Source organism: Stigmatopora nigra, chromosome 10 (assembly GCF_051989575.1).
Source record: "Stigmatopora nigra isolate UIUO_SnigA chromosome 10, RoL_Snig_1.1, whole genome shotgun sequence".
Taxonomy (NCBI): domain Eukaryota; kingdom Metazoa; phylum Chordata; class Actinopteri; order Syngnathiformes; family Syngnathidae; genus Stigmatopora; species Stigmatopora nigra.
In genome coordinates, this window is record NC_135517.1 from 13,684,114 (window position 1) to 13,711,745 (window position 27,632).

Genomic DNA, 27,632 nt, shown 5'->3' on the forward strand with positions numbered 1-27,632 from the left:
TCTACTTTGCATACAAAATAACTCGCTCACCTCTCTTCTGGATCATCTTTTCCTTGTAGGATGTTCGATGTGGGAGGCCAGCGATCCGAAAGGAAGAAATGGATCCACTGCTTCGAGGGCGTCACAGCCATTATATTCTGTGTTGCTCTCAGTGCATACGACCTGGTCCTGGCCGAGGATGAAGAGATGGTGAGGATTTTGCAATACCCTGCTGTGGCATATTCATCCACACCTATGATGAACATTAATCTTCTCATTACCTGGCTTTTATCATGTCTTCTCATTATTGCCCAATCCCATTTTCTGTTAAATTGATTGAGTGCTGAAATATAAAGTGTCTTGCACCATTTGACCTTAAATATTTAAATAGGTTATGAATTGAATGCTTCCACTAGCCCCATTGCTACATGTCCTTGCCTTTTAAATAATCAACAACAGCTATACAACAGATATAAAAATAAAAGCTACACATATGTCACGTTTTCAAACTATCTTCAAATGTGAAATGTATTTAGAAACACCACTTGGTATTTACATAGCAGGGTGTGATTAAGAAAAACTGCTGAGAAAATCTTGTTACTTACTTTGTCTGGTCTAAAAAATATCTGAGCACACAAAGAAGACTTTGCTTTAATTGCTTAATTTCGGCTTGTTCTGCTTTAGAATCGCATGCACGAAAGCATGAAGCTTTTCGACTCTATCTGCAACAACAAGTGGTTCACCGAGACCTCCATCATTCTGTTCCTCAACAAGAAGGACCTCTTTGAGGAAAAAATCACCCGGAGCCCCCTTGCCATCTGCTTCCCTGAATACACAGGTAGAAGCTGTTTCTCAACTGTTCCCCCTGGAACCCGCTGAGACAGTTGACAGACTTTAATAAGTAAACAACAACAAAAAACAGACTTTAAAGATGAATGCGGCCTGGCAGTTGATTTGCTTAGCGCGTCGGCTTCACAGTTCTGGGATCCTGGTTTCAAATCCAGGTTGATCCACTTATGTGGAGTTTGCATGTTCCTGTTTAGTTTTCCTCCGGGTACTCTGGTTTCCTCCCACATTCCAAAGATATGCATGGTAGGCTGGTTGGACACTTCTAAATTGCCCCTAAGTTTGAGTGTGAGAGTGAATGATTGTCTGTCTCCTCGTGCCCTGCGATTGGCTGGCCACGGTTTCAGGGTATCCCCTGCCTCATGCCTGAAATTCAGCTGGGATCGTATCCAGCAACCCGCCGCAACTCTTGTGAGGATAAAGCGGTTTCAGATAATGAATGAATATTCTTAAGAATACACTATGTTCAACTTCTTCGAGAGGATAAGTAGGTTCAGCTGAGAAGCCTAAAATTCTTTTTTTTCTCTTCTTTATTCATCTCCCATACCGCACATCCTCGAAAGGCTTGTGGGGTTTGCAGGAGCCATACCCAGCTGACTTCAGGTGAAAGGGCGACTACATCCTAGACTATTCACTAGTCACCTGTAGGGCACACACAGAGAGAGAAATTACCATTCGCACTCACAGCTCGGAATCTAGACCGCACCTGCTCGTACCAAAATCAGGCGAGTGAATCTCCTAAAATTCAGCATTATTATAAACTAGACTTTCATTAATAATTTATTTCTAGTATCGAAATTAGTTTAGGATTTCTATAATGCACGTGGCCTAACGGCTGAGTAGTTAGCACGTCGGCCTCACAGTGGCAGTCCTGAGTTCAAATCAAGTTCGGTCCACCTGTGTGGAGTTTGCATGTTCTCCCCACATGGGTTTTCTCTGTGTACTCTGATTTCCTCCCAAATTCCAAAGACATGCATAGTAGGCTGAATGTACTCTGTAAATTGCCTCTAGGTATGAGTGTGACCTTAAATGGTTATTTGTCTCCTTGTGCCCTGCGATTGGCTGGCCACCAATTCAGGGTGTCCCCCACCTCTGGCCCGAAGTCAGCTGGGATAGGTTACAGCACCCCCCGCACCCCTAGTGAGGATAAAGCGGTTCAGAAAATGAGATTTTTATAATGCCAGCGATATATACAGCCAAAACCCATAAATGCTCCTTAACTGGAAAGCAAAATGTACAATAAACACCATTTAATTTTTCTGAAAATGTACCCTGGGGAAAAATTCAAACAAATCTAGTGGCCAGTCTGTTGATGATAGCTAACAGATACGTTAGAAAAAATATTCCTATGCTTTCTAGGGGCTAACAAGTTTGACGAAGCAGCCAGTTACATTCAGACCAAGTTTGAAGACCTTAACAAGAAGAAAGACACTAAGGAGATCTACACCCATTTCACGTGTGCAACTGACACCAAAAACGTGCAGTTTGTCTTCGATGCCGTCACGGATGTCATCATCAAGAATAATCTGAAGGACTGTGGGCTTTTCTGAAGGTAAATTGGTTACAGATGTAGTATATCGTCAATGAAAATGTTAGAGGTCTGTAGATTATATTAAATACATATGTACAGTGCAAATTCTTTCATATAATTAAGGTTAATAATTTTTTTTCTTTATTAAAATAAACACCATCTATTTCTCACTTTAGGGCACGAGGCAGTAAGAGCATTTATCCAAACTTGAAAAAAGAAATTTCACTGACTTTGAACCGCCGTTTTCTACATTTAAATGAGATACTAATATGGAAGAATGTTACATTAAAAGAAATATCAAATCTAGTAATTATATCTATATAAGGTAAAACAGATCATATTGAAAGCACACGTTCTTTAGATGCCGGTTGTGTAGCATACTTAAATCAACGGTTTGAAATTCCCACAACCTAATTTTATTTCTACATTATGACAACAGTCAAGATGTATTTTTTTTCTGTGTCATGAAAACTTGACCTGTAACAATGAGGAACCCTGACATCATCCACATGCCGAGAACGCTGCAATAATACAAAGCCACTCATAAGGGCAGCCAAGCTGTCACATTGTAAGAGTCTCACTAGTTTTGCTTACATCCAGTGTGAAATGTAAAAACTAACAATAGTGAAGTATATAAAAGAAAAAAAGAAAATCCAATTTCCTTGACTCTTAGCGTGCAGCATTTGTGTTCCTTCTGTATCCCCCATAGTATATCTTTCCCTGCCAATGATGTTGGGTGAGATATACCGTATTTATTAGAGTATAACGCACACACAGTTTGTACTAAAAAACTGTAGGTGCGCATTATACATGAGCTTTTCACTTTCATAACCAAATCCTGGTGAAAAACTGCCCTCCGCCAGTGATGAAGCCCCCTTCGCAGCCGCCAGAGAAACGTTACCAGGGCAGCCGCTCATTCGAGTCCGCCCAGGGAGTGCTAGGCTTTGCGGCTTGCCCCACCGCAAATTGGCCGGTGCTCACATTTATAAAAATAATAATAAAAATAAAAATAACCCAAGAAGAATGGAATCAATTGAAAGTTTGAGCCACCCCTGACCATCACCCGATCATAGATATCGCTCAGAAATCAAGCTTTAGGGTACGTTCGACAATGCAGTATGGAGGCAGGCTGTTAATTTACATGATATACGAATTAGTGGATACAACTTTGCAAAATCTGGAAAATAGGAATTTGTTAAGTGGTCACTGCCAATGTTCAAATATCTTGTGTTTCGTGGCAGGATGCTGGTGTCTGCACTCTGCATGAGACACTGCTACAGCCATGTGATGATTACTGCTTTTCATAATGAAAACCATGACAGACATAATTCCTGGAGGGGAAACCTTGAAAGAACTTCAACAATCAATGTTTTCCTGTCATTCCTTCTCTGTGTATTGTTTGTTCTATTTGTTTGTTCAAAAGTGTCCCGCCTCTCTTCTCTTTGACCATTCATACCCCTTTTTTATGAATGTTTTAATGGCAACATGGGATCCAAATAGTTTAGCACTGACTTGTAAAAAAAAATGTTTGTCTTTGAGTGATTTCTTTTTTAAACCGGACTAACATACACATACACCATTGTTTTACACTGTTAATTTTGCCTTGAGATTTGTTAAAAGAAAGTATGACACATTTTATATTACCTAATTAATTAAAATTTAAAAAAAAACTTGTTAAGGCACATGTGGGGAATGTCAATAACTGTATAAAAAAGTTTTTGTACAATATTTAAAATCGATTATGAACACAGTATTCTCCTGCATGTCATTCCATCAATTAGCCTATACCCAATCGCAGTGTCTATTTGACATCAATGCTTCTACCACTTGCGTAATGCACTGATTACAATTTGTGGGGTTTTAAATGATATATCTTTCGCTAACCTTTTGTGGATTGTTGTTTACACTTTATTTTTTTTCCAGGTCTCTAGTTTTAACATTGTTTGTGCCTTGATTTCAGTTTATATTTGTATTTTCACATTTGTTCTCCATGGTGTCAATTAGGGCTATTTCTACTCTGTATTCATGGCTGATGATGCATCCAATGAGAGCCATAATAAAGATGCAGTACATGTCTGTTATGTTAAGGCTGCAAATGAAGTCACTTGGTAGATCGAAATAATAAAAGTTAGGTCATGTGAGCATCAATGCTGCTGTGTTTTATCTTCCTATATAGACCACTACAAACACAATAATCAAAGGTGCCAAATCTACACATGCAGTATTTAATGATACTATATCAATAAAACCAGAATCCACCATTCCCCCAAATTGCTTGAATACATTTAACAAATCCAAATTATTATTATTTTTTTGCTTTCTTACACACAAAGGCTGTTGGTTGAGCAAGGCACTTTTTAGAATGGGAATATGCATTTTTGTTGGCAAATAACACTTGAATTTATAAGAGTAAAACACATAAAAGTTTGATACACTATATCATTTGATTATGCAGGCATACTTTCAAGCCGCCATGATAAACTAGTTTGAAGATTACTAATAAAACATTTTGAATATGTATATATATATATATATATATATATATATATATATATATATATATATATATATATATATATATATATATATATATATATATATATATATATATATATATATATATATATATATATATATATATATATATATATATATATATATATATATATATATATATATATATATATATATATATATATATATATATATATATATATATATATATATATATATATATATATATATATATATATATATATATATATATATATATATATATATATATATATATATATATATATATATATATATATATATATATATATATATATATATATATATATATATATATATATATATATATATATATATATATATATATATATATATATATATATATATATATATATATATATATATATATATATATATATATATATATATATATATATATATATATATATATATATATATATATATATATATATATATATATATATATATATATATATATATATATATATATATATATATATATATATATATATATATATATATATATATATATATATATATATATATATATATATATATATATATATATATATATATATATATATATATATATATATATATATATATATATATATATATATATATATATATATATATATATATATATATATATATATATATATATATATATATATATATATATATATATATATATATATATATATATTAATAAGTGATTAATTTACATGCATGTGCTTAGTATAATCAGAGAAAAATCAAGTAAAGGAAATTACACATTATGATACGGCTAGGATAGCAAATTTCTTTAAACTTAAAAACGTGTGGCTCTATTTTCTATGTAGTGTCATTACCTGCTCAGGTTTGACTTCCGGTTGGGGCCATAAAGCCAGCCCTCTTTTTCGGGTCTGGCTCGTTTTGAATGTCTTCATTGATTTATCTGGCGATCTGTCTCCCAGTCGGATTAAACTTTTTACTATCATAAATGTTTGTTCATCGTCGATGAAATGGAGAAGGGGGGCTCGTCTACCGTCACTTACATGCGTTGGAGAAATTCGGATCACAAGTATGGAAAAACTAATTCGTTAACGCTTTTGTGTTTTGTTTACGTGCCAAATTGTCTTCGGGGATTTTTTATTTCCGTGTCCGTGTCCATGACAATCCTGCTTTGCGTTTTTTATACCATGTCCCCGTGTGTCTTGGTGGTATTAAGGCATTGTCACACCAATATTTTAATAGTTGACTAATTATTTCTGTGCGAGGGCGTATCATTGGATCAATTAGAAATCGCGTTTTTGTATACTGCTGTACTAATGGGGCAATAAAATGTAGCTATAAATAGGTACTTGAAGACAAAAATTTAAACTCCTCCGTTTCAAGTGTTTGGTCTGTTCATTGACATCTTTATTAAAAGTTTTGTTAAATTGAGAAGTTAAATTGAAGTGTCATAAAAAAAAGTCGTGTGTATTTATGTGAAAAAAACACAAAAAACAGGATATTGCCTTGGATGTTTATTTATTTCTTCTAATTCACCATCTACTAACAAAGTAACACACAACTATTCGTTTAATAGTTATAAAATGTGTTTAATAGTATATTAAAATTGGCAGTGGCTCCTTAGCCGGTAACCGGTCAAATAGTCCCAAGGACTATTTAGCCGGTAACCAGTCAATTTTAGCCGGTTAGAATTTTGTGTGGGGTAAATAGTAAGAAACTATGGCTATGGAGCCGCTGCCCAAATAATAGTCATTAACACCATGTGTGTAGAAGCAATTCGTCTATATCAGGGGTGTCAAACATGCGGGCCGGATCCGGCCCGTCTGGTGGTTTGGTATGGCCTGGGGAAGAAAGCTGCATTGTATTAAAAAAAAAAATGAATTTTCTTTAGTGTGTAGTTCTTGTATTATCCGCTAGGGGGCGCAATGTTTTAGTATGTGCAGAAAACATGAATTGACATTTATTTATGTTCTTATGTTATTCTCTTGTTTATAATATATTGTTCATAATGTAAAAGGAAAATTATTTTAATAAACATTTTGATAATTTACTCATTCTTTGCACTAATTATTAGTATTAGTGACTAATACAAAGGAAAAAAAGTGGGTTTATTGTTAGTTCTATGTAATTTTGCTATGAGTTTACTGGCCCGGTCCGCTTGATCTCAAATTAAACTGTATTTGGCCCGCAGACCAAAGGGAGTTTGACACCCCTGGTCTATATGAAAGTAACACCTGTAAGTGTTAGTACAGTCTGAGTGGAAATAGCTATAGGCAAAGTCAATCAATTTTGGGAATTGAAATTTGGAAATTAGTGGAAATAATTTCAATAATTCTTAACAAATACCCACAATATTTGGCAGTTATTATTTATTTTAGAAGTGGTAAACTTTTCTGTTCCTGTTCACCCAATTAGCATGCAATTGATAAATTTTAACATTAGGTGAATAGGGATTTAATGACTTTCATTTAACATTGAGTGAATAGGGGATTCACCTAATGCAGTGCTTCTCAAATAGTGGGGCGCGCCCCCCTGGGGGGGGGGGGGGGGGGCGATACCTGGGGGGGCGCGTGTAACCCTGGGGAACAGGATTTTATTTGGCCGTACTAGTATAAAGTGTAATTGCGCATCCACAACAGTAGCTGGCAGTGGCGCTCTCATTGTTACTTCTGTCATGTTTGTGAGAGTGCAACATTTCACATGTTGTACCTATAACACTTTTATAAAATGATTTTATTTATAGTCACGGTGGGAAGTGGGGGGGGGGGCGCGAATAGTTTTCTTCTTGCTAGGGGGGGCCTAACAGAAAATAATTGAGAAGCACTGACCTAATGTTAGAATATATCAATTGGCAATGAGACATCAAATTTCAATGACTGTTGAATGGTTTAGACCCCCCCTTGAAATCTGTCTAATTTTAGTACTATTAAACACATTTTAGTAATATTAAACCACTAGTTATGTCACTTTGTTAAAAGATGGCGAATTAGGACAAATAGAACTTTTTCCAATATAATATCCTGTTTTTGGTACTTTTCCGAGGATTGGAAAAAATTAATTAGTTTTTAGTTCATTACAATGGGAAGCGTTCATTTGCGTTATGAGAAAATCGACATACGATCGCAGTCCCAGAACGAATTAAGATCGTATCTCGAGGTACCACTGTATATGCATGTGTATATATATGTATATAGTATGTGTATGTATTTGTATGTGTATATGTGTATATACATATGTATGTGTATTTATATGTATGTATATAATTAATCATTGATTAGTTGTCAATTCATCGTGGTAGGCCAGTGTTTCTTTGCATTTGTGTTGCCAGTTGTACACCATTAATTGTGTTTGTGCCCACCCATTTTCTTTGTTTTGCCGTTTAGCAATGTTGGTAATCAGTCAGCTGACAAAGATGAATATTTTCAAGCTTCAATCGAAGATAAATGTTCAGTGAACATTGACAACGTGGCCTCAGGTTATAAAAAATCCTCAGATTCTACCAAACAAGCTTTGTGCATATTTTCCTTGGAAAAAATGTGCTCGTTTTTAGGATGCTACTTATGATTTATGTCTAACTTGTATCAGCAGGCACTTTCACGCTCGATGAGGGACTGGATGCCCTGGGCTTTGGGAGCTTCCAGTGGAAATTGCTTTTTGTCACTGGGTTTTCATGGGTAAGTAGGCTTTTTTTTTTAAACTGATGTGATGGCCATTTAGTCCAACCAGTAATAATTCAGGTGGCAGATGCCATGGAGATGATGATCCTCAGCATTCTTGGCCCGCAGCTGCACTGCGACTGGAGGTTGTCAGGCTACAAAGTGGCGCTCATAACATCGGTAAATGCACTTAACTGCCACCAAGAAAACACATTGGTACCTTTACTTGCGTATATAAAATATTTTCTGGTTACAAAACATTTTCATATGCCAATTACTTATTGTTCCATTATACTAAAAGCTGTTCAACTTTCAAAAGATCAAGTGGCGTAAAAGCAGATACTTTGATTTAGCAGGATTTGCCACATACTTCACTCACATATCCAAGCACCTTAGGCTCCTTCTTTTTACCTGTACACAATATCCATCCTCCTTTCTTTCCTCCTTCTTTTCTATCGCCATCGAAGCTAATGCTGAAAGTCGAGCCATCCTGTCGTATCTCTGGCGAACGTTTTTATTCGATTTAGTGCTGAAAATGTTCGTTCCCTGCGATCATTTTGGCCACCGATTCAGGGTGTGCCCCGCCTCTGGCCTGGAGTCAGCTGGGATAGGCCACGCACCCCCAGCGACCCTAATGAGGATAAAGCAGTTCAGAAAATGAGATGAGATGACCTATAACAGTCCTTGTCTCTTAGGTGGTGAGTACCTGATTCTTGTGCCACCCCTCATTCGCCATCAAGTTCTTTCTTGGGTTTTTTGTCATTCATTGATTCATTTTATGAACCGCTTTATCCTCATTGGGTCGCGGAGGGTGCTGGAGTCAATCCCAGCTGTCTCGAGGCCAGAGGCGGGGGACACCCCGAATCGGTGGCCAGATGATTGCAGGGCCCAAGGAGACGAACAACCATTCACACTCATACCTAGAGGCAATTTGCAGAAGAGCCGTACTTGTTTTGATTTCATTTGATTCACTTTTGTGGTATCATTTTAATAGTTTCATTTTTTTTAAATATTTTGATCTGTTTTTGCATAAATAAAAATTGGTACTGTCATCCTTCACCACTTCGCAGCTTCAGTACATCGTGTTTTTTAATATTAAATATAACAGAATTGTTCATAAAAATATCAAAATTCCCGCTGAAACTCGCAAGCCTAGGTAAGGAGATGAAAAATGGCGGAAGTCAGACCATTGCTTCTTTGGCGGTGGGATAAGTGGCATTCTGTGGTGAAGAAGTGAAATTGCACTGTCGAGATAAAAAAAAAGTAAATATTTACTTGAATCAGTAAATTAAATCCTACAGCTTACAGCTTTTTCTTCCATCTCAGGTGGTGTTTGCTGGCATGGGCCTCAGCTCGTCAATATGGGGCAACTTATCTGATAAGTACGGCAGGAAAAAGGTCAGCTCAACTGAATCATTTTGAATCCATGAGCCTATGTTGCGATAATTTATGTCTATGTCAATATGAACAGGGACTGACCCTTTGCATGTCTTGGACTTTCTTTTACGGAGTGTTGAGCGCCCTGGCACCCAACTTCGGGTGGCTATTGGCGTTACGAGGCCTGGTGGGTGTAGGCATTGGAGGAGCCCATCAATCGTGAGATTTCTTGTTGACATACGTTTTATTTTACATATTTTAACTTTCACAGTTTTGGCTAGGCTTGGCAATTTTATTTCATTTAAACTTATTTTCATTAGTTATTGCCCCAAGTATTGAGGCTGAGAGTATTGAGGGTAGTGTCCAATCCATCTGCACTGAAAAGGCTAGCAGTGAATGAGTTAAATCACAAGCTACCATATTTTCTCGCATATAGGCCGTATTTGTCTCTAAAATAATGATTGAATCGAGGGTATGGCTTATCTGTGCACAAATTAGACTTGACATGCATGAAACTACAAGGTGACAAAGATGAAACACCATAACGCAAGACAATGCGGTCATTTATTTCACAATAGATAGAACAGATAAAATGGTAAACCAAATTTATTTTGGCATCTATAAATGAAACTCAAAGAAACAAAAAACATATCTTGCTTAAAACATGGGGAAAAAATCACTTACTTGTGCCTACCATTGCTTACGCAGGGCGCTGCCATCTTACCGTGGTTAAACGTGCTCTGACTGGGTCACCCTTTGTTGATTATCGGGCAATTTCTGGTAAGTTCCTGTTAATTTTGGATGACTTCCTGATGATTTTATGATAATTCCAGGTCAGAGTTAGATGTCAATCCTTCACTGTTAGCCCTCCCAGTCCAAGTGGATTTGATACCGTCAGTGGCAGCCAATGAGATGTTTTGAATAATGTTTTTGTCTTGATTTATTTTTCAAATTTGACAGACAGAAACAATTATTTCTAAAACTATTTCTTTGTTGATCAAAACTGTATGATGATATATTATATAGAGCAGGGATGTCCAAACTAGTCCTCAAAGGGCAGCAGTGAGTGCGGGTTTTCATTCCAACACATCAAGAGGACACCTTTACACCAGCTGGTGTCCTACAAGTGCAATCTGTGGATTGCAGTCAGGTGCTTCTTGTTTTCTGCAAAAATCTAATTAGTCAAAGTGTCTGTGCTGGATTGGTGGACACAAAAACCTGCACCCACAGCGACCCAGAAGGACCAATTTAGCCACCCCTGATACAGAGTTAGTGGCATGATACTGCAGTTGTACTTCAGAATGATCTTTTTTTTTATTTGCAGAGTGACTCTATACTCAGAATTCATTCCATCGAAAGCAAGGGGCTTCTCTATCATCCTGATGGCAGTGGGTACACACATCACGTTCACTTTACAAACACAATTAAAAAAAAATTCTCTATCATTTTCCCTTGTCAAGTCATCAAAAATTATCTAAAAAAAGCTAATTTTGTTAGCATTTGTCTAGTAATTTTCCTCACTTGTAATCCCCATTTTACTCAATTAATGGAAAAAGGAGGAATCCCTTTTTCTAATTCCTTGCCTATTTTTTAACTAATCTTGGCCATTAATAGTGGTGGACGTCCAATCCAGCAGAAAAGGAGGCCTCACAGCAAATTAACGGATGTTCATAAAAATGTGCCATGTGTTTGGACGTGCATCACCATCAATGCAGCCAATGGGTTACTAGTTCTATGTCGCGATCAGCCAAAAATAGGCAACTAATATGGGTTTACCTTTCTCTATTAATTGTTGCAGAGCTCGTCGCCATCCAAAAATACCAACCTCTGTTTGGCTTGCTTAACAGTACACTGAACTGCTGTCCAGATATGTTATCATTATTACAATATACTCTTCAAGAATATCTGAGTCTTTTTTCTTTGTTGCGCTTTAGGCTTTTTGGGCTGTCGGTGCCGTATGTGAGGTTCTCTTGGCCTTGTTCGTCATGCCGACCCTGGGCTGGCGATGGCTACTGGGCCTTTCTTCCCTCCCACTGGCAATCTTTCTGTGCCTTTGCTTGGTAAGGAAGGCGACCATTCATTAAATACGTTGTAAATGCAGAATTTCTTGAAATGGAATACATTTTTTGGTATGTAGTGGCTGCACGAGAGTCCTCGCTTTGACCTGCTGAGCGGAAAGCAAGCCAAAGTTATGGCGACGTTAGAGAGCATAGCAAAACAAAACAACAAGGCATTGCCTCGGGGAAGGATTGTCTGCAACGTGCAGGTGACATTCTTTCAGTCTAAAAATTGAGGCCCAATTGGTGTAATACTGATAATTAGCACCTAATTCTCATAATGAATTTTAAAAAAAATTGTTGTGTGAACACGTTATATACAGTTGTGGTCAAATTTTTACATACACTTATGAAGAACATAATTTCATCGCTCTCTTGAGTTTCCAGTTATTTCTACAACTCAGATTTTTCTCAGATAGAGTGATTAGAAGAGATACTTCAAAGAACATTCATGAAGTTTGGTTATTTTATGACTTTATTATGGGTTAACAGAAAAAGTGATCAAAGGCTGTTGTGTTATGCTTTGGGGCTGTTTTGCTACCAATTGAACTGGTGCTTTACAGAGAGTAAATGGGATAATGAAGGAGTATTACCTTCAAATTCTTCAACATAACCTAAATTCATCAGCCCGAAGATTGGGTCTTGGGCGCATTTGGTGGTTCCAACAGGATAATGACACATCAAAAGTGGTATTGGAATGGCTAAATCAGGCTAGAATTGAGGTTTTCAAATTATCTTCCCAAAGTCCTGACTTAAACCCCATTGAGAACTTGTGGACAATGCTGAAGAAATAAGTCCATGTCAGAAAGCCATCAATTTTAACTGAACTGCACCAATTCTGTCAAGAGTGGTCAAAGATTCAACCAGAAGCTTGCCAGAAGCTTGTGAATGACTGCCAAAAGCGCCTAATTGAAGTGAAAATGGAAATGGGACATGTTACAAAATATTAGCGCTGCTTTATGTATATTTTTGACCGCAGATTTGATCACTAATAAAGTCATAATAGAACCAAACTTCACGAATGATTTTTGTGACAAAGAAGTATCTGTTCCAATCACTCTATCAGTGAAAAATCAGAGTTGTAGAAATAACTGGATTGATGGATGGATAGATAGATGGATAGATAGATGGATAGTATATAATTGTGAATCAGGGGCCAACTTATAAGTGAGAAATTTTAAAATTCAATGAATTTAATGCAATTTTCAGGGTGAGGCTTATACACGGTGGCAATTTATATGCAAATAAATACGGTAACAGATTTGATACCAATCTGATATATCTCCCAAGTGATCGTTCAGGCCCTACTAAAGACGACTAATCGTCATTGTAATTTTTTTATGTTATACTCATGTCACAGAATAATCGAGGCCGTCTCCAGGACCTTTTTTCGAAAGAATATTGCAAAACGACTCTTCTCCTCTGGTTCATATGGTTGGTTGTCTTCACAAACATTTCCCATTCACTAATATACAATAGGATGAAAAAACATGAACACTTTTAAATATTCACATTTGCTAATTTTAAATCCTTTCTTCTTTTAGCATAAATTCAATTTAATTAGATTTAGTTTTTTTGTTTTGATTTAAAAATGCCAAATATATTAAAGAAAAATATAATATCTATGTATATGTATGTGTGTGTGTGAGTGGGTGTGAGTGGGTGGATGTGGGGGGGAGGCGGGGTTGTGTGGGTGTATTAAAGAAAAAAATATATATAAAGGATATTTATATATATAATATATTTTGTATGTGTGTATGTTTGTGTTTATCTGTGTTTATGCGTGTGTGTATATATATGTATATAGCATACAGTATATTTTGTGAGAATACATTTTTATTGTCAAGGTTTTCATTTGCCTTCAACTATTATGGAATCATCCTGCTTACAACTGAGATGTTCCAAGCCAGAGACACATGCGGTGGTAAGTGGCAGCTTCTGCCACCTCTTGATTCCCATCACCAAAACCTTAATCCATGTGACAGCCACTCAGGGGGCCAAAAGTGAACCCATTTGTAATCTGGAATGCAAATTGCTGACAGAAAAAGATTACAAAGACTTATTATGGACGACGTTGGCTGAGTTCCCAGGTGAAATCTTCCCCATTGACAGCATAGAGTTGACAAAAAATAATTGGAAGCATTTTTCCATCAGGCCTGGTCGTTGTTCTGGGCACAGTGGACTGTCTGGGCAGAAAGAAAAGCATGGCCGTGCCCTTCTTCATATTCAGCATCAGTCTTCTACCCATCTATGCCTGTATTGGGAGGTAATGTGTGTGTGTGTGTACCAAGACTACCACCGTAAAGAGCAAATTTTTGGGGTACCCCGGTTGCAAGTATATGAGGCACCCGATTTTTGAGAATCTGCCAATGCCAAGTCCCAATTTGATACCTTGGAAATGTATTGAAGAGGGAAAAAAACACATCCAAATGTATTTTTACCCCTTAACTTGAAAAAGCTAGCATGACCATCTAAAAGTTATTTTTAATATAGCAATGAAGCAGGACGCAAAATGTCATAAATTGTTTTATCTAAAAGGTTACCAGCATGTGTATATATATAAACCATTTTTTAAGACCACATTGTGTTTTACTAAATTTATGTTAAATTTGTAGTGAATTTATCTGTGAATGAAAACAAAGTATTTATATTTTTTTAAACATGTCAAAAGTTTGATTCTGTCTTTCCCCTTTCAGGGTGTCTCTCACAGTTTTCATCTTCATTGCCAGAGCTTTCATTTCCGGAGGATTTCAAGTTCTTTTTGTCTACACACCAGAGGTAGTCCGCTTCTATCTCGCTGTTTTACACTTCCAATATAAAATGGTCGCTCTGATTCTGCAGGTATACCCCACTGAGACCAGAGCGTTTGCCGTTGGCACGTGCAGTGCTATGTCTAGGGTGGGCGCTCTTCTGACACCCTTTGTGGCACAGGTAAAAAAAAAAAATCAATGAATAACATACATAACTATGGTAAGGCTGCTACAATTGGCAGGCCGCAAATTTTACATCTAGGCCTTCAGTAGTTCTTTGTCTGAATCAATAAAATCCTTAACTATTTTATGGCTACAAACCTTACAAACCTTTAGTGCAGACGGAACACATAGAGAAAAAAACATCAACAATAAAATTGCAATATTATTTAGGAATATAGCCACATTTTAGTAAACATTTTTTACTCACCCAAAAAAACTATTTTCATCACATAATCCATCTTCCTTTGGTTCTGAACCAATTATCCTCACAAGGGTTGCGGGGGGTGCTGGAGCCCATCCCAGCCAACTATGGGGGATGAGTGAGAGACAGTGAATTGGGTTGTCAGCTAATTGCATGGCACAAGGAGGCTAACTGTTTTTTCAGGAACGCATTTTTATTGCCGTACAATCATCGAGTTAAATAGATTGAAGCATTGCTAATATTTGACTGTGCATCAATGGCACTCAAGTTTTTATGTAACACACTTTCTCGATTGACTGTCTGCAATCTAATGGTAAATTTTGTTCCACATCAGTGATTAATTTTCCCATTGTACAATAGGATTAAGTTCAGTTTTTTCAGGAGTAAACTCAAAATCAATCAATGATCATACAAGTTGAATAGCACAAAACGTTTTACCGGCGAATCAATTAGGTATTCCACTCTATATTTGCATTTAGCTAACAGGAACAGGTTTTTCCCTCAAGCAAAAGATCATATTGCCCAGCTCTATTATAAACTCCAATACAAAGGTTCAAAATGAATGTTGTCACCAATACCCATTTCAATGTGTTTTGACCAAAGGTGCTGCTCCGACAGTCGGCGCACTTGACACTATCAGCATATTGCGTCTGTTCTTTCCTGGCCAGCTGCGCGTGCCTGCTGCTTCCCATTGAGACATCGGGAAGGACCCTGCGAGAGTCGGAACCCAAAAACAGTTAACTCCTCAACAGTCTGCAACTCAACTCAACTCGGTGAAGAAGTCAAGTCACTAAAGGGCACCAGAGTTGTGTTAAACGTTGTGGGTTTGCAAACACTATAGATTTAAAAAAAAGTTTTGTTACGCAATTTTTTTTCTTCCTGTCATTCATGTAGCATTACACTGGAAATGTGTCCAAAAAGAAAACTGAGAATAGGAAGTATTTATGTTCACTCAAGTTTTACATATAAATATTTATTGCAGGTCAGAATTTATATTTTTCATTTTGCAATATAAGTTACATGTGCTAGTTTGGAAAAAAGGGGACTAGATTACCATATCTTTAAAGTTAAAAATTACTCTAGCAATCAAGCTATTATCCACAAAAACACTTTATTATCTGCTAGATTTTTTATATTTGTGTACTTTTTGGCAATAATGCTAATAAATAATGCTAATAAATGATGTTAACTGTTTTCTTTTCCTTTCCATTTTCTGAACCGCTTATTCAGCGGGTGCTGGCGCCAATCCCAGCTGACTTCAGGCACCAGGCCGGGTACAGCCTACATCGGTGGCCAGCCGTTAATACTGCATTTGTGTGTCCCAATGATACTAAGAGCTATGCTTTCTGGCAGGAAGGGTGACAGGGTCACCCATGGCAAATACTCAGTGTGAGGGATAAAAATAATTATTTCTTATAGTCACATGTATTCAAATAAGTAGGTTTTTAGCTATTCTTTGGGTCTGGGGACAGAACGCCTGTGGAATTTAAGATGTCCATCTGTGTTGAGTTTGCTTGTTCTCCCCGGCCTGCGTGGGTTTCTTCCGGGTACTCTGGTTTCCTCCCACATTCCGAAGACATGCATGGTGGTGGGCTGATTGGACATTCTAAATTGCCCCTAAGTATGGTTGTATGAGTGCTTGGTTGTCCATCACCTTGTGCTCTAAGATCGGCTGGCCACTGATTCAGGGTGTCCCCCGCCTCTGCTCCAAAGTCATCTGAGATGGGCTCCAGCACCCCCCGCGACCCTAATGAGGATAATGCGGTCTATAAATTGAGAGTTAGAGAGAGGTTGAGAAGTGATGCATTGAAACGACCACCAGGTGGGGCCCAATACAGCTCCTACACGCAACCGTGTTTTGTACGGTTTGGAACGGCTATTCACAGATGTTTAAAAAGGGCAAAGAAAAATAAGAAAGTTGATATGTCCATGAAAAATATTGGAAGTTACAGCGTTAATTATTAAGATGTTTTCAAAATGTTATTCTTTACAGGCAATTTCATTTGAGTATAACGGACATTCTTTAAATGTTCTGTAAACTGCCCATAAACCAAACTTTGCCCGTTTAACTTTCGAAGAATATTCTCATACGTATTTACGAATCGATGTCAGTATTCCTGACAACATATTTATAATAATTTTACGGAATATTACTACATAATCTAGTTTCACATCATTTGCTATTATATATTTTCACATTTATTTTATATACGGGTGATCACTATCTCAACAGTAAAGATAGAAGTTAAATCATATTTTTAATTGCTTCATCGTTTGATTAATTATTACAACTGAATTATAAGTGGTGACAAATTAATGGAATTTTTGGGATTTGTTTGAGGCACCTTCCTATTGGTCGAGAGTTTGGCTGAGCTACTCTTATTGGCCGAGACCAAACACTCCGGCCTCTACAAAGTGTGCCGTCAGCCTTCATGTCGTGCATAAGAGTAAGGACTCAGCGACAGCATCACTAGAAGTATAATATACTATATTAGGAGAACCAAATGCCAAGGTTAGTTATTTTTATTTTTTAATTCATATACGGACAAGTGGCTTTTACACGTTATAGAGAACATGTGGTTTAGTTTTGCATTGTATTTTGTTTCTCCAGAACACATCCAGAGGAGTTTTGACTTCCTCGCATATTTATAAAAGCAATGGTGAGTTTAATCTCCTTTATCTGTATTGCACCCTTTTGATCTTTTTGAGATTTTTGAGGGGTAATTTAGAGCAGCAAAAAATCTATGAAACTTGATTTGAAATGCGAGCAGCCCAGTGGGGAGAGTGGTTAGCCCGTCGGCCTCACAGCTCTGGGATCCTTGGTTCAAATCCAGGTTGGTCCTCCTGTGTGGAGTTTGCATGCTCTCCCTGGGACTTCGAGGGTTTTCTCCAGGTACTCTGGTTTCCTCCATGGTGTCCCCTGCAACAGGCCTGGAGTCAGCTGGGATAGGCTCCAGCACCCCCCGCAACCCTAGTGAGGAGAAAGTGGTTCAGAAAATGAGATGAAATGAGATTTTAGAGCTGGAAAAAATATGAAACTTGACTCTGTATGCAGGGACAGCATATTGACCGGGATGAACAACTTTTTTTTTTTGCTGTGAGTCCATATGTGGACAATGGCGTGTCGTGTTAAGACAGCCAAGGAGAATATTTGGATATGTTGGCAAAAGTTGGCCATCCCATCCCATGGAGAATAGGTCAGAGACGTAGGTGGGCGGAGTTCAGAGAGCTACCAAATGATTCAGAACTAACAGCTGTGATAACATCATGGAGTGTCTGAAAGAAAAATGTTGACAAAAACAACACATTTTTTCAAAAGTTTTGATAAAAATGAAAAACAACCTCTCATTTTCTACAATGCAATGCATAAAGAACAACAATTACTTCTGAGTCATGCTGTCGGTAAAGTTTTTATTTTACAAGGTGTTTATTATGTTGGTCGTGGTTTGTAGCTGCACTTTGTCTTACTAACGACTGTTTCTCATTATTTGAAAATTTCCGGCAAATTAACGACCAAAGGGGAGTTCAGTTGCTTGCTATTGAGGTAAGGAGACATTCCTTCCCTCAATAGCAAACACTGATCATTTAAAAATCAGTAAAGGCAGATGGGTCAACAATGTTGTTTGTAAATTCACACCGAGAACATTATTATGTATTTTTATCATTCAAGTATAAGTCATTTTTGTGGTATTAGTAGTATTTGTAATTGCTCTAATTTTTGTTGTGGAGGTGGACAACATTGTGGAGTTACCGCAGATGTTAGAATTATGATGTCAAGTTCAGGTCGTACCTCTGTGATTGACAAGCGACCAATCAAGGGTGTACCATTCAGTTGAACACTATATTCATGTATATAGTTGTAATATACCGGACTATATGCAGATTTTTCACAGTTAAGGTAGAGTGAATAATCTGCTTATGTTACTCCAACCTTGTTTTTCTGGTCATTATTTAAATTAGGTGAATGTTCCTGATCCAATTTTGATTAAAGTTCACCTAATGAGTATATACTGGGTCATAAATATAACGGCTATGATTCATGTAGTAATGCATCATGTCGATTTCAGTTTGACTGACTTTAAACACTTCATTGTGAATCATATTGTATATACAGAATGTCAGATTCAAACTGTAAGACCAGTCAACATCCTGTTTCAAGGGTTATGTACTAATAGCTACAGGTCCCCCCCCTTTTAAACTTCCTCTCTTCCCAGATGAAGCAAGAAGAGTTTTTCCTCCTCTGAAATGTGCATCCTGCTTTCGGCCTGGGTGTCTCACAGATGTTGATGCACTAGTGGCTGTCCGCAGTTTTTTGGGGGAATGTTTTTGCGCTTTTGTGAGACCGGTGATCTCAGCTGCTAAAAATCTAGCCAACTTCGAAATTACACAAGGAAGCATTCACATCTCAGCTCAGGGAGGGTCTCGATTTGTACACTTTTTTTCATTCTGTTGTCTGTATTCTTTTATCCAGCTGTGTGCGGGAGATTCCAGCAACTGCTTCCAAATCAGGGTGCAGCACATGTTGCGCTCCTCACCGAGGCCGCTCAGCGACCCGTGCACCCATTCCTTTGCCGTGACCCGCCATTGCAAGCAGCAGGAGCAACTCACGAACAAGCGGGTGTCCCAGGCCAGCGAGGCCAGCACATACGACTCGGCCTGCTGTCTGGTCAACCCGCTGGAGGAAGAAGATGAAGGAGAATTCAGCCAGCGCTTGGCTCAAGGGTCCTCCAACAGTAACAAGAGTTTGGACATCGACTCTGGCTACTCGGAAGCCTCGTGGCATGATGAAGGTGTTGTTCTGAGAAGGACAAGAAACGTGCGGGTGTCTTCTTCCGCTTGCCTTCGAACAAACACAGGACTTTTGGGACGGATCCGACCCAAATCTGCTTCAGACGCTAGCTTAGAGTGTTGGACCTCCTTTGAGGCCAGCAATCCAGAGAACTGGACTACAGCCTTGCTCAGCAGGAGTAGAAACCGACAACCTCTTATTCTGGGGGACAACAGCTTTGCTGACCTAATAAAGAACTGGATGGACCTTCCTGAGTGTCCCGAACCTGTGCAACTCAAGCCAAGTGGTGGGAGACGACTTGCCAAGGACATTTTAATCAACATGAAGCGACGACTGGCCGGGATGTCTAAAAGTGTGGAGATGAGGCAGAAACCAACAGGCTCCATTCGAGGTTGCGATGCTGCCGAAGCCTTTAAACGAATGTCGTGCCCTGTGGAAATTCAGTCATTCAAACCTTTCTTTCACCAGTCGCACACAGGGCTGAATGCACTTGACTCAGACTACTACCACTTCACTGCCCTAACAAAAACAGGCAGCCGACAGCCCATAATATGCAATGACATCATCGGTTATATTTAACTCTATAAGATGTAGATTTTCCCACGGTAACAACTCGAATAAATCTTCCTTGTACTGTATTTTTACACAATAACACCTACCTGAAAATAAGCCACGCCCACCAGATATTACAAAATGTTACATGTTCCGTGATAAGGATAAGTGGTGTTCAAAATGGATGGATGGATAAATGATCATATACAGTATAACCCACACTGAGTACAAGTCTGAGGTGGAGATATTGTAATATGAGATGGTTACACCAAAGGTCATGAAGCTCATTTGTACAGTATTGAAATCCATAAATAAGTCACACTGGACTAAAATATCACCAGGGTTCAAAATGGTTTATAGTCCAAAAAATGTAGGATTTATTTGGTCTCATTTTGTAAAATTATGAAAGCTGTTTCATTCTTTCTACCACAACATCTACCGTCAACTCTTGTACACTAGACAAGCAATAAAACGTCTCACCATATGAAAAAACACTTCAGTCTCTAAATCTTCGGCAATTACTGTGTTTTTAGAAGAAAAACTATGAGTATAATGAGATTGAGTTTAAATGATCATACATTTGCTCAGAGTCAGGATATTTGAGTTTGTAGCGATTGTATTTCTACGTGGATTTTGTATGATTCACCCATCATTTTGGGCCTGCATTTTGATTAATTCAAGACTCAAATTTGCTCATAAGTTTCAATGTGAGTGTGAATGAAAACATATTTCATGCTTGACTGGTCTGGCAGAGATTCTTACTCACCAATTATTCAAATCACACTAGCAATTTAAAAATGGACAGACGGATGACCATGTTGTCCATTTTTAATGTACTGTATTTAGAAAAGATTAACAGATAAAACGCTAAACCAAGATTATTTTGACTTCTATGAAGTAAATTCAAGAAAAAAACATATCTTACATAAAATGTGAAAAAACTCACTTAATGTACCAGCCATTGCTCGCTCAGGGCGCCGCCATTTTACCGTAGTTAAACGCAGTGGCGCACCGTGAATTTGCCAGCGACGCCTTCAGCTGTTGGAATGAATCCAACCCTCAAAATCTATTTTATGGCTATAAAACCTCTACTGATGCTACAGCTGCGACACATAAAAACTATCAATAATAACCTCATACAATTGAAATATTATTTAGGAATACAGCCATATTTTACTCACCAAAAATCCTTTTTACCTGTACACAATATCCATTCTCCTTTCTTTCCTCTTTCTTTTCTATTCCCATCGTTGCTAATGCTGAAAATCATGGCATACGTTTTTATTCGATTTTGTGCTAAAAATGTTCGTTCCGGGTTGTGACAGGCTCGCTTGCTTTGGAGTTGTCCGACCTTTCTTAATGATGTCCAGCTTTTTTTTCTTGAAAAGTCCGTCTTGAAAAAATGGCTTCGACAGTAAATCTGCAAACAAATCCAGGCCCTGACGGCACACCACTGGTTAAACGTGCTCTGACTGGCCAGACGTGAGTAGCCTTAATACATAAATGTTCGTAATGACTACCGAGTCAGCATATCTCAATAGTTTTCAAGGCTGATCGAAGGTCTTGCGGTCGATCATTAAAATATCAGCATTGATTGCATTGAAGCCTTTTAATTATATTATTTATTCAGCACAGTTTGGCACGGCAAACCATATTACTTTCAGTAAACTGAATAGCTCACGAATTTGATTCTTATTAATGTTATTACTAGTTAGAAAATCTAGTGTCTTAGGGAAGGAATATGAAACATTTATAGAAAAACTCTATCTTGCTGTTTACATTCATTGGGCATAAGAAAGTGCAGAAACATTGGAGCGCTGTGAAGAAATCTTCCAACAGCTGTGTCCAGATAGCTTAATCCTTCTGGTCAAAACTGAACAGCATACAGCATCTTCTTTTGATGGTAAAGCTGCCTTAACTCCTTCAACAGCTTCCTCAGCTTGTCCTAAATTAGTCCTTGAAAATACCCCAGCAGCAGTGGGTCATGTAACCTATAGGTAGCATCTACATCTTAATCTCTGGAGGATATGACAGGGATGGGGGTTCATTGGGTTCAAATTATGCCACAACTCCAATAAATAAATATTCCATTACTTTTAAGGATGTTTTTTCTATCATTTTCGGCATAAAATATCAATACTTCCTAATGCGATCTATTTCTTATCCATGGAAATTTAAAAAACAAACATACAAATTTCAACAATCACTGCTATCTTATCAATCTTTCAGTCTTTAGAGATGCACAGAAACAACTTGTAGCTCAAGGTTGGCTTTTTGAGAATGAACTGAAAAAGGCAAGCAACAGACGAAGGGAGAAATAAATAAAGAATACCTGAGGCGTGTACAGTAATACATTGACATATGAGTGTCCCAACATAGATACTATGAGGAAAATTCCAAACACATTTTTGCCTTGAGATATGACAAAAATTTGAGATATGAGCTGTTGTTTCCTGATGTGGCCGTCCGGGTGGCCGAGTATGCGTGAGGCCCCTTCCTCGCCGCATTTCACTCATATAAAGGTATCTACGAGCACCCTGGTGGCCGTACAGGTTGCGTTTTTTACTGGAGGTAGTGTGACCGAGTCGATAATCTGCGAAAAAGCCAGCGGAATCTGTATGGACTTGAAAGAAAAATACGCATCTGAAAAAGACACCAGTGAAACCTTTCAAAGCGAGTCGTGGTAGGTTCGATTTTTTTTTTTAAATGAACTGCGTTACACTCAGTTCTGAGACGTGGAGAAACAGAAAGTTCTGCCTCGAAAGCCTCGGTGGAACACATCAGAATTTTTGCCTCGGTTATCGCACAAGAAGGTTTCATTCAAGTGTGTGGATATATTACTTTTTAATTTAGGTTTAAAGTTTATGTTATGACTGCATTGCCGTCCACCAAATCTCTCACTCTCTCTCTCTCTCTCTCTCTCTCTCTCTCTCTCTCTCTCTCTCTCTCTCACTCTCTCTCTCTCTCTCTCTCTTTCTCTCTCTCTCTCTCTCTCTCTCTCTCTCTCTCTCTCTCTCTCTGTCTCTCTCTCTCTCTCTCTGTCTTTCTCTCTCTATATCTGTCTGTCTCTCTCTCTCTCTCTCTCTCTCTCTCTCTCTCTCTCTCTCTCTCTCTCTGTCTTTCTCTCTCTATATCTGTGTCGCTCTCTCTCTCTCTCTGTCTTTCTCCCTCTTCTCTCTCTCTCTCTCTCTCTCTCTCTCTCTCTCTCTCTCTCTCTCTCTCTCTCTGTCTTTGTCTCTCTCTCTATCTGTGTGTCTCTCTCTTTCCTTCTCTCTCTCTTTCTTTGTCTCTCTCTTTTTCGCTCACTTGCACTCCGTGGTAGGCCTGTACTGAGTAATGTCACATTTTAGTATTAAAAATCATAACCACTAGAAAGGTATTTGTTACTTGGTGAGTGGATGCTGAACTAGAACAAATAAAAAATGTTTTTCCATTTTGGTGTTTTTTTCTTCAGAGGGTGGTACTGGATTAATTTGTATTTATAGTTATTTTCAATGGGAAAAAACTAATTTGAGATACGAGTTGATTGAAATACCAGTATTACATACGGTATTACTATGTAAATATTACTTGCTTAATGACAAAAAAGAATAATAACCTTTATAAATGAGTGGATTTTTATAAACTGATCATTTGTATGAGAGCTTGCATAATAGATTTTTTTTAAAAAAAGCTGAGACAGCCGGTAGTGTTTAATTCTTTTGTTTAATGTATTGAAACAAAAAAAGAAAAAAGTTTGGGTTAATCTAAAACATTTATATACATTTATGGGGAATCTACAACTTGTAGAGTGGCCCAGTGACCAAGTGGTTAGCCCGTCGGCTACACAGTACTGAGATTGAGATTTAAATGGGTAGGTTTCGACTTTCCTGAGCGGAGTTTCGATTTTCTCCCTGGGCCCTCGTGGGCTTCCTCCAGGTACTCCGGTTTCCTGCCACATTCCTAAAACATGCATGGTAGGTTGATTGGACAATCTAAATTGCCCCTGGATTTGGGTGTGATTGGCAATGGTTGTCTGTCTCCTTGTGTCCTGTGATCGGCTTGCCACCGATTCAGGGTGTCCCCTGCCTCTAGCCCGTACACAGCTGGGATTGGCCCCAGCACCCCCCGCGACCCTAATGGGGATAAAGCGGTTCAGAAAATGAGATGAGATGAGATTACCAGGTATCTTGCTAGCTAACAGACTAATGCCCATGTGTAACGTCCAAAAAAATCTAAAAAAGGAAATGGTGGAAAACACTTACATGATGCCATTCACCACAATTTAGTATTACCTACAATAGTTTTGTCTTTGCACAGTACTTCCAACAAAAACGCAAATGTTTCTCAAAACTACTCTTGGAACTTCACAGGCTCTTTAATGTGTTTTCTTTACATACTACTGTGTATACGGTTCAGTATGTCTCCCTGCCCCCCAAAGTCAGGAAGTGAGGGGCGAGACTTACACAGGATGTGACTGCCTAGTGGAAGAGGCATTTGTCATGTGGGCCTGCTGTGGGCACATTCATGGCCAGCCTGCCGAGCACAACAGAAGCTCCCCAGAGACCTTCGGCCCAACAACAAACACTACACACTACCAAAGCTGCTTTGTTTTTACTTCAACCTATTACACAAAGATCTCCCTTTAAAAAAGAACTTTGAACATGATTTTTAACGTTTCTCCATAGTCCATACTGTGTGATGATGTCAATTTGAAATTCATCCGTTGGTGGGGAGAGGGCGAACAAGAGAAAAGGAAGCAAGTGAGCAGCATCCATCTTAGAAAGTGCCCTGCCATTTCACCACTCCTGATGCCCAATGGAGTTAAAACTATTTTGTGCTTGATGCCTCCTCTGCTGGAAGATTATTTTGATGTTGGGATTAGCCCTGACACTGTCTATATAACAAATACTGATTTCAAACAATTTCAACTTATGAACAATTTCAACTTATGAACAATTTCAACTTATGAACAATTTCAACTTATGAACAATTTCAACTTATGAACAATTTCAAGTTATGAAAAGTTTCAAGTTATGAACAATTTCACATTATGAACAATTTCAATTTATGAACAATTTCAACTTATGAACAATTTCACATTATGAACAATTTCAATTTATGAACAATTTCAACTTATGAACAATTTCAACTTATGAACAATTTCAACTTATGAACAATTTCAACTTATGAACAATTTCAACTTATGAACAATTTCAACTTATGAACAATTTCAACTTACGAACAATTTCAACTTATCAACAATTTCAATGTATGAATAATTTCAACTAATGAACAAGTGCTCGGAACGTAACTCGTTCGTAAGTAAGGCAGCGTCTGTAGTCTGCTTATCATTGAGAGGAGGAAAGGCAACTATTTCTTTTTTTAGAACAACTGGAAGACTTCTCAAGGTCACTTCCTCTATGCATCCCTATAAGTCACTCAACGAGCCATTTGTGTTGTGATGTACGTTTTTTTTCTCCCTGCAAGCTGCTGATTGACACAGGGCATCAAAACAAGCAGACTCACAAATTGTTCACAGATGGACTGGGTATGTGTCGGAAATGAAGACTTCAGGTTCACTGTTAAAAAGGGTGCAACAGATTAAACAAGTTGGCAAAAGTCAGATATGTTGTTACTCATGAAGTTGACTTTATGTGCGTACGAAGAATATGAATCATCCTATTAGAAATACAAGTCATCTAACACTGACTAAAGCAGTCAGGTTGTATTTGCTGACTGTCACACAAGTGGGCAAGAACACTGTTTGGAAAAAAAGGCAGCACAGTATCAAATTTAAAGTCAATGTATTTTCACTTGAAGTTTGTTTTGATAGAAAAATAAAAACAAATAAATGAATTCATGGCTAAGGCCTTGCCTTCACAGTTCTGAGATCGAAGGTTCAAACAAACTGTGTGGCGTAGTTTGTTGCTGCTTAACACTCAAAGTTGCACCTAGATATGAGTGTGTGTGAATGGTTTTCTGACTGCTTATAGTTGGCTGGCATAAGCATGAACGCACCCATGACCTTTTAGAGGAAAAACAGTACGGAAAATCAATCAATTAAATAATTGGAATTAGAGTTAATGTACTATTAGTCAATTAACTGCTGTCTAGCCCAAGGTGTAAGTCAAGTGTCAGTTTGCATTCACTACAACTCAAGCTTGACCCTGAATATGGATGCACAGATGGATTTCATATAAATAGAAAGGAAGTTAAGCACTAATGCTGTGTAAAATTTCAATTACTGTGATAAACCAAGCCACCATAAACGTGGACCCTGTCAAGTGTATAGTCCAGATGTCATATCAGGTTTATCATAAAAATGATCATGCAAACACGTGTGAAATCACTTGACTGGATGCAAGTCAGAGTGACACCTATGCAGAAAAAAAGGAAAATATGACACTTGAGTATCTTAAAGAGATACACTTGGCTCGTCCACAGGAAGTATTTCGCCCAATTATGTCTGCTCTGGCGATCAAGCATTTAGAGCATGGGGGGCAAACTTTAGTGCTGAAGACGGCAATGGATTTTTTTTTGTTTTACAAAGAACAGACTGTCAGCCAAAGGTGAAATCAGAGGAAAAATAGTCTGTGTATATTTAAAAAAATACAGAATATACTATTTTATTTTATTGTAACTATGTTTATTAAATTTTCTTACTCATAATCAAGGTGATTACAAAGAAATATTGTTGTTAATTTCACTTGTTTAGCATCAGTACCGAGTAGTGGTGCTTAACAATGGTGAGGTAAGAATGGCACTAAAGAAAAGATACCAAAGAATGGGGCATTTGTTATAAATGCCATTCTTTTTGAGTAATGGAGAGGTGGCTCTGAAGTGTTGACTAAGTTGTTCAACTCAATTCTAATTGTTGAGAAAATGCCTGATGAACATTTAGAATGGCAGTAACATGGAAAGAAGTCAAAATTCATTTATTTGACCAAAGTCAAGCCAAAAGAGTTGTGGATTAATGGCAGAAGTGAAGAAGGAAGAATGGGGCTACAGTAAGAAGAAATAACTTAAATCAAGGTCAAAAGTCCAGGGGCAATGTGAATGAAGAAGTGAAGAAAATTATTCAAGCGGGGTGAATTGGGTGGAGGCAGGGTCCAAGCATTGGATATGACCCAAGAGTCTCTACTAGAATGAAAGAGTAAGGT

At 37.8% G+C, this 27,632-nt stretch overlaps 3 protein-coding genes across 4 annotated transcripts in view; all 3 read left to right on the forward strand.

Moving 5' to 3' along the window:
• The window catches only part of LOC144202922 (guanine nucleotide-binding protein G(i) subunit alpha-2), a 33,557-nt gene extending 29,053 nt beyond the window's left edge, over positions 1-4,504 (forward strand). For both annotated transcript variants that reach the window (XM_077726044.1, XM_077726045.1), the window contains 4 exons: positions 60-189; positions 664-817; positions 2,185-2,377; positions 3,598-4,504. In XM_077726044.1, the coding sequence (XP_077582170.1) occupies positions 60-189; positions 664-817; positions 2,185-2,375 (475 nt within the window). In that variant the 3' untranslated portion in view covers positions 2,376-2,377; positions 3,598-4,504. The remainder of the gene's footprint in view (positions 1-59; positions 190-663; positions 818-2,184; positions 2,378-3,597) is intronic.
• A 1,262-nt stretch (positions 4,505-5,766) lies between these two features.
• Positions 5,767-16,332, forward strand: LOC144203604 (synaptic vesicle 2-related protein-like). Its single transcript, XM_077727129.1, has 16 exons — positions 5,767-5,954; positions 8,269-8,360; positions 8,471-8,559; positions 8,623-8,721; positions 9,868-9,939; positions 10,013-10,137; positions 11,243-11,306; positions 11,853-11,978; positions 12,056-12,184; positions 13,336-13,409; positions 13,823-13,899; positions 13,961-14,065; positions 14,130-14,241; positions 14,672-14,753; positions 14,817-14,906; positions 15,753-16,332. The coding sequence occupies exons 1-16, from the start codon at positions 5,896-5,898 to the stop codon at positions 15,888-15,890; spliced, it is 1,533 nt and encodes a 510-aa protein (XP_077583255.1). The 5' UTR covers positions 5,767-5,895; the 3' UTR covers positions 15,891-16,332.
• A 1,275-nt stretch (positions 16,333-17,607) lies between these two features.
• LOC144203262 (PAK4-inhibitor inka2-like) lies at positions 17,608-20,995 on the forward strand. Its single transcript, XM_077726644.1, has 2 exons — positions 17,608-17,809; positions 19,621-20,995. Exons 1-2 carry the CDS (start codon positions 17,807-17,809, stop codon positions 20,515-20,517), a joined length of 900 nt encoding a protein of 299 aa, XP_077582770.1. The 5' UTR covers positions 17,608-17,806; the 3' UTR covers positions 20,518-20,995.
• Positions 20,996-27,632: the final 6,637 nt, after the last annotated feature.